The sequence below is a fragment of the Tribolium madens genome, unplaced genomic scaffold (genome assembly GCF_015345945.1).
Source record: "Tribolium madens isolate multiple individuals breed KSU strain unplaced genomic scaffold, Tmad_KSU_1.1 Scaffold_11;HRSCAF=98;Tcas5.2_LG3b, whole genome shotgun sequence".
NCBI lineage: Eukaryota > Metazoa > Arthropoda > Insecta > Coleoptera > Tenebrionidae > Tribolium > Tribolium madens.
This window is the reverse complement of record NW_025400975.1, coordinates 3,978,910-3,986,367: the sequence shown is the minus strand read 5'-3', so window position 1 is coordinate 3,986,367 and position 7,458 is coordinate 3,978,910. Positions and strand designations below refer to the sequence as shown.

The 7,458-nt window shown below is 31.3% G+C and overlaps 3 protein-coding genes across 6 annotated transcripts in view; 2 read left to right on the top strand and 1 right to left on the bottom strand.

The window, feature by feature from the left end:
* Nucleotides 1-2,538, top strand: part of LOC123016244 — a 12,856-nt gene extending 10,318 nt beyond the window's left edge. The window contains exon 4 of the mRNA XM_044416518.1: nt 2,056-2,538. Coding sequence (XP_044272453.1) covers nt 2,056-2,368 — 313 coding nt within the window. The 3' untranslated portion in view covers nt 2,369-2,538. The remainder of the gene's footprint in view (nt 1-2,055) is intronic.
* Nucleotides 1-3,226, bottom strand: part of LOC123016253 — an 18,797-nt gene extending 15,571 nt beyond the window's left edge. The window contains exon 1 of one of the 4 annotated variants that reach the window (XM_044416557.1): nt 3,207-3,226. The gene's annotated coding sequence lies outside the window, so the exon portion shown is untranslated. Of the gene's footprint in view, nt 1-1,202; nt 1,226-2,723; nt 2,804-3,206 lie in introns of those variants that run through there. The other 3 variants (XM_044416529.1, XM_044416548.1, XM_044416565.1) reach the window with 3 other exon arrangements.
* The window catches only part of LOC123016237 (E3 ubiquitin-protein ligase LRSAM1-like), a 6,193-nt gene continuing 1,727 nt past the window's right edge, over nt 2,993-7,458 (top strand). Inside the window, exons 1-6 of the mRNA XM_044416505.1 lie at nt 2,993-3,187; nt 3,236-3,779; nt 5,859-5,950; nt 6,034-6,063; nt 6,211-6,312; nt 6,359-6,467. Coding sequence (XP_044272440.1) covers nt 3,134-3,187; nt 3,236-3,779; nt 5,859-5,950; nt 6,034-6,063; nt 6,211-6,312; nt 6,359-6,467 — 931 coding nt within the window. The 5' untranslated portion in view covers nt 2,993-3,133. The remainder of the gene's footprint in view (nt 3,188-3,235; nt 3,780-5,858; nt 5,951-6,033; nt 6,064-6,210; nt 6,313-6,358; nt 6,468-7,458) is intronic.

Below are 7,458 nucleotides of genomic sequence, written 5' to 3'. Positions count from 1 at the left end.
GGTCGAAAATGTTATTATTACTTTTTTCTAACAAAAGCACATTTTTTAACTAAAATTTTACCTAAAAAGGTAATTCAAAAAAAAGGAAAAAGCTTGAAGATTTTTCTCAAAAAAAACATGTGAAAGACTCAACGGTTATATAAAGGCTGGATCAATAATGTTCACTTTGTCTTGTATACTTTTTTTACTTAAAAACATTAAAAAACACTATAAAGCTTAGGTATACGAAATATACCAGAACTGGCGCCCCAGAGAAAAAGATAAGATAAGATACCAGGAACATGGAAAAAATATTAAAAAATTCTATCGGTAAAAATTTCTAAGTTATGAGAGTTTAAATTTTGGACTTTTACTCTATTTATTTATGTTAGAGAAATATTTTTTCAAGTTTTTTGCTACAGACTATTAACGTTATTTGTGGCTTTTATTGGCAAAATTTTTGTACCTTTACTAAATAATTATAAAAAAAAGCATATACAAGATCATTAGTATCATTAAATAGACATAAAAAAGTCAAATATAAAAAAATAAATGTCAAATTTTTTTGACAGATAGAATTTTTTAAACATTTTTTCCATGTTACTGGTACCTTATCTTACTAGAAAATTTTCTCTGGAGCGCTAGTTCTGGCGCACCTTGTATATACCTAAATAAATAATTGAATAGAATTCAGGTTTTTTTAATTTTCTATCTTTATAGAAAAAAGGATTTCGTCCTGTGATGCATAATTATCGAGAAAGTCTCTAAAATTGACCCAAATATGCAAAACCTACTCGTATATCCGTTGAAATAACTTGTAAACTTCTCGCAGTTTTTTGGATTTCCCATTATATCATTCGACTTCCCGAAACATTTTATATAAAAATTGACAAAATAAAAAATAATAAAAAATTTCAACAATATTTTTGCTTTATTAATAATAAGTGAGATAGGTCAAACACGCGTATACACATATAAAAAAATCACTGACTTGAATAATTATAATCAATTAACATGAAAAAAAAATCATCTATTATTTTTTTACAACTCTTAAAATTTCACTCAAAGAAATTCAATTGTACCCGAATGAAAAAACCTTCCCGATCGACACAATCAAAGCTTTTTGATTCGCTTTTCGTCCGGAAACCTCACCACAACAATAAATCATAAACGCATCAATATTCCGATGTAAAATAAAAGCCCGGAAAGCACGTCCTAGTTACCTATTTTCCATTTCCAGGTCATCTCGCTTTTCCGATTCGCACAAATCGAATTGAGATTTTTGTCAAACACGCGTCCCAAATAATATTATAATGGAAACATCTGTCCATCATCGAATCCATCAACCAATCAAAATTCGTAATAATTCGGTTATCGACTGTGCAATAACATTCGCGACGGTACCAGCCGACTTGACTTATTGAATTGAAATTTCTCCATTGCTTTCAGTATTAATAAAATCAATCATTCGACTATTATTAAATGAAACGAACATATCGCACGAAAAAACCAACCTCACATGACTCGGCACAAAACGGAATTTTTGCCGAGATCGTCCGTAAAGTAGTACTTTTCCAGACTTATACAGGGTGCGTCAAAACTCGCGCCCCAGAAAAAATTTTCAAGTAAGGTAAGATACCAGGAACATGAAAAAAATGTTTAAAAAATTCTGTCAAAAAATTTTGACATTTATTTTTTGACATTTGACATTTTTTTATATCTATTTAATGATACTGATGATCTTGTATATGTTTTTTACAATTATTTAGTAAAGGGACAAAAATTTTGCCAATGAAAGCCACAAATAACATTGAACTTAGTTACAATTTAGGATACAGCTTCCTTGTTTCCTCTTTTAATAGCCTATAGCAAAATTATTTTTCCAACAGAAATAAATAGAGTCAAAGTGCAAACTTTGCACTCTCATAACTTCGAAATTTTTATAGATAATTTTTTTTTTACATTTTTTCCATCTTCCTGGTATCTTACCTTATATGGCATTTTTCTCTGGGGCGCGAGTTTTGGCGCACCCTGTATGCCATTAATAAAATTATACAAGTTATTTTCTGTTTTCAGTGGAGATGTGAAAATCGAAGCTGAAACCGACATCAAAGTGGCCATAAAAACGAAAGTTGTTGAATCGCCCCCACCACCTGACATTCCTGAACCGAAAGAAGAGGAAAAAACCGAAATCGCGGACGACGACCAACCGAAATTCGGTTCGGTTAAGGAAAAAGAGTGTTGGGAGATGTACTGCAAGATGGCGGATCGCGGCCTCAAAGTCTCATATGATACTATTCTCAGGGGGATGTTGACCCCAACCGAGTATAGAATGCGAAGAAAGGAGAGTATCACACCCCTTGTTACCGACGAAACAAACACGCAATAAATTGTTGATTAGTTTAGTCGTAGGCGGCGACGAAACGCCATGTACTTCCCCCATAGTCCTGAGATTTGTTCAATGCTTGTTATAGACGGATTTTTATACGGTTTCTTTTTATAGAGGCAAATAATTTTATACAACGTGTACGCGACAAACGCACAACTTATATTTTATAGAAAAATAAATGTTAAGTATTGTAATGTGGGTTTTATATTCCCTCCTCCAATTGTGATTTAATTTATCTTAGGATGGTACTTCACGCAGGAAATAAAGCAAGAACGTTTAATACTGTTATTAAACTTAATTAAACTTTATAATAATATTGTTATTAAACGACATTTTAAGAAAGTTATTGTGGTACCTACTGGCCTTTTTTATTCTTTTCTTCTATTCTAAAACACAAAACACCACCACCGACTAGTTCAGTAGTTCCACTCAAGGCAACAAAAATCCCTAGGCGAGCTAAAGGTGCCTTTACCACTTGCAATACATTGTCTAAATTCCGTGATGCAGTGATGCAAATGTGAGTTGCCATACATCAAATTAACGGTTTAAATTGATTACAATGTTAAAATGCATAAACCAGAAGTTGCATTTGAATATCTGAATATGTCACTTTTTTTAACATTACACCATTGGCAGCATTGACCCCAAATGTCAAAACTGACGTTTCGTGCAATCAAAACAAACATTTCACAATTGTTGTTAATTAACCCTCAAGATCAATGAAACTAACGGTTCTCGTGTCGCCAGTGCCTTCAGTGTGATGTGATGTTCCGCAGAACCAAGGAAAATAAATCCAAACTCGAACACAAACTGTATCTTGTAAGCCTCTTTTGCATACCTCCACCCCCTCTAAACCGCACATTTCAGGCACGAGAAGCCCCCGAGCCCATTTTCGACCTCTCCGACTGCAATTTAAGACACGTCCCGCAGGGGATTTACTCGCTGTGCCGGGTGTTTCTCAAGGAAGTGTTGCGGCTGGACCGCAATTGCTTGTCTTCGTTGGCAGGAGGGGGCCAATTGAAGGATTTGCTCCAGTTGCAAGTGCTAGATTTGCACGAAAATGCCTTCACTAACCTTCCTGAGGAAATTGGGGTTCTGAGGAGCCTGCGAGAGCTCTATTTAAACGATAATCAATTAAAAAAGTTGCCTGATGCTATTTGTAATTTACATAACTTAAATGTACTCAATGTTGCTCGGAATTCGTTGAAGACGCTACCGGAAAATGTAGGCAATTTGAAAAATTTGAAGTTTTTGAGTGTCTGTGGGAATAAACATTTGAAACGGTTGCCAAAAAGTATTTGTGATGCTCGAAAACTAGTTACTTTAGAGGCTGATCCTGAAGGGTTTGTTTATCCTCCTAGTGATGTAATGGGACAAGGGACTGAAGCCATCATGAGATTTATTTGCACTGGTAATTTAAAATTCACATTTTTTATTATTATGGAATCAGTTTGGGTGCGTTAACAACCTAGTGTATTTTATGTTTTTAACGTTGGTAACAATGCCGTTGGAAGTAAATTGCTTTCAATATTCATAAAAATAGGCAGTGTTGCCAGTCACAAGATCTGGTGATTTTCATGTTAGTCTGGTGATCTGGTGAAAACTTTTGTAAAAATTCTAATATCTGGTGATTTTTTGGAATTGAAAAAACTGTTTTTTTGGGCATTTTCACGTTTTCAACTAGAAACTCGATTTTTTAGTCAATCTTTTCAAAAAAGTCGAATTATCAAATTGTTTAAAAATAGTTCTGTTTTTCTTTTACAAGAAAAAAAATGACTATTTATTTTTGTCTTTTTGAATACTTTTTCAGCTAGTAACACAATTATTTCGCAAAATTTCGTTAAAAACAATTTAACAAATTCGACTAAGAACGGCCCTATTTTTGCCCTTTTCAAGAGTTTAAGCACGTTTTTGAGATAAAAATAAAGAAAATTTCAAAAATTTTGTTGAAGCAGGCAAAAGAATTACAAAATGAAATCGAAATTGATATTATTTTTAGCTTGTTTTTGAACTTCATTTTTGAACAAGAAGCTCTTTAATTTTGCAAAATCTTGTCTAAACACGCTAAAAAATTACAAAAACAATTTATATTGATGTTATTTTGTTCGTTTCACTTGATTTAACTAGTTTTTGAGCACGTTTTTGTATCACAATTTCAGGTTTTTTGCGAGATTTCGCTAAAACGAACTGAAAAATCAACAAATTAAGTCGAAAATTACATTAATTTTGCATTTCTTAAGTGTTTTAGCAGGTTTTTCATCCAGAAACGCAATTATTTCGCAAATTGTGTTAAAAACAAGCTAAAAAACACAGAATTAGGCCGAAAATGATATACAGGTGCGCCAGAACTCGCGCCCCATAGAAAAATGCCATATAAGGTAAGATACCAGGAACATGGAAAAATGTTAAAAAAATTTATCCATAAAAATTTCGAAGTTATGAGGGTTTAAAGTTTGCACTTTGACTCCCTTTATTTCTGTTGGAAAAATAATTTTCCAAGTATTTTTGCTATAGGCTATTAAAAGAGGAAACAAAGAAGCTGTATCCTAAATTGTAATTCTGTTTAATGTTATTTGTGACTTTTGTTGTAAAAATTTTTCTCTTTACTAAATAAATGTAAAAAAAAACATATACAAGATCATCAGTATCATTAAATGGATATAAAAAAATGTCAAATGTCAAAAAATAAATGTCAAATTTTTTTGACAGATAGACTTTTTTAAACATTTTATTCATGTTCCTGGTATCTTATCTTCCTTGAAAATTTTTTCTGGGGCGCAAGTTCTGGCGCACCCTGTATTTTTACCCTTTTTCAAAGACTCAAGCAGATTTTGTCATAGCGTGTCAAAAATCACTAAATTGTTATAAAAAAGATTATATTATGATATTTTTACCTAACTCTTAGGTTGCTCTAACTTGATTATCTCACACGCCTAAAAATCACAAAAAGGATTGATGTTGATGTTATCTTGTTTGTTTCACAACTGTGTGAAACACAAAATTTGGCCAAAAACTTTAAGCACGTTTTCGGACTAAAATCTCCGGTTTTTTGCTAAAAAAAAAACTAAAAAAATCAAGAAATTAGGTCTAGAATTACATTATTTTTGCATTTCTCGAGCGTTTTAGCACGTTTTTGAGCTAGAATCGCAATTATTTTGCAAAATTTTGTTGAAAACAAGCCGAAAAATCACAGAATTAGGCCGAAAAGCATGCCATTTTTGCTCTTTCAAGAGTTTAAGCAAATTTTTAAGCTGAAAACTGCGTTTTTCGCGACATTTTGCCATACAAATCGTAATTTGGTGAAAATTTTCTATATTTTTCAACTCGGATCTGGTAAATTTTCTGTTTTTTTCTGGCAACACTGAAAATAGTATAAAACATACCTCAACTCGTCGCTACGTGGCTTGTACTAAATTTCAAGTTCTTTCTTATTGTCTTCTGTAACTTGTGTTTTAGGTATATTATTAATCTATTACAATTGTTTAAACAGATTTAGGGCAACCTTACCTCGGACCTGAAACCACAGATGACATTCCTGACACGAATATAGACAACAATGAGGACCAAACTGATGCTTTTGAGGTAATTAGACAGTCAGGACGTTCCATAATTGCTTTAGATTTAACCATCATCGTTTTCTAATAAGTTTTTTATGTTTTTTTTAGGCCAAAATATGGAAGCTAGAAAATATTAAGGCATGTTTATTTTTTATTATTACAATTTATTTTCAAACCAAAAGCTTTATTGTAGTCAGTTTTGACCGCTTTTTTTCACTTAATCATACATATTTGTTTCACTTATTTTTATTTTTTTCTCCCAAAAATATGTTTGTACGATTTTAGAAACAAAAATTACAAGATTTCCTCGAAATGGAAAAAGCCAATGAATTGATGCAGCGACAAGAGTTTGAATTGGCCAGTGCACAAAAAATTAATAAAGAAAAGGTATTTGGTTTTGATATTTGGGCGATTTTGTGTAATGCATTTCTAGCTTCTAGCTGATATTGCTGAACAACAAAATAAACTCGATTCGGAATTGTTGAAGCTTCAACAGGAGAAAGAACTTGAACGGTTTCATTTGATTGAGAAAGTGCTCGAAGGTGGGTATTTTTACGTAATTTATTCAGAATTTAAAAGAAGACATTTATTCAAGAATTAGATTTATTTAAAAAACTAATCCAAAGAATTCAAGGAACAAAAATATTTCCTAAATTTTTTGATGAGACTATCTCTTCGGAAAATGGTCGTATAAAAAAAACATTTTAAGCTTTAAGTTTCAAGTTTAACAATCTTTGTGTTTCCCGTGCTATGGTTTTCACGCAACCCCAAGAAATAATGCGAGAAAAAAGTATTTTTTGTTATTTTGGTCCACGGACTTGAGTGATTTTTTGTAGTTAAACTAATACATGGGCCAGATAGCCTCATCATCCAGCTTTAATTTGTTTTTTTTTTTATATTCTTTTTACGTAAATTTTTCACTGAGAGGGTAGTGTCAAAAACTGGAATGTCTTACAAGATCTTTTTATGATTTTTTGAAAAAAAAGTTTTTCTTTAAAGTACCGTGAGATCGAAAAAAAAAATTAGATTAAAATTAAAATCCTTCAGATGGCAATCCTAAGTTTTGACCGGCTTTTTGGAGTGATTTGACTTCATAAAATTGAGAAATGAAAAAAATAAAATAAAAAAATGTGATTTTTTTGATAATTAAAAAAAATTCAAGAGTACTGATTAATCTTCATAAAATTGAGAAATGAAAAAAATAAAATAAAAAAAAATTGTGATTTTTTTTTAAAATTGAAAAAAAATTCAAGAGTACTGATTAATTTTTATTTTTTTATTGTTTTTGTAAATCTACTGCGTATTCACAAATATTGATGGGGCGACTAATGTTTACAGGGTTTTTTACAGCCTAATGAATCCCCATATCCCTATTAATTTTTAAATCAATCCATCAAACCGGTTTTTTGGAGTGATTTGACTAATCTTCATAAAATTGAGAAATGAAAAAAATAAAATATAAAAAATTGTGATTTTTTTGAAAATTAAAAAAAAATTCAAGAGTACTGATTAATCTTCATAAAATTGAGAAAT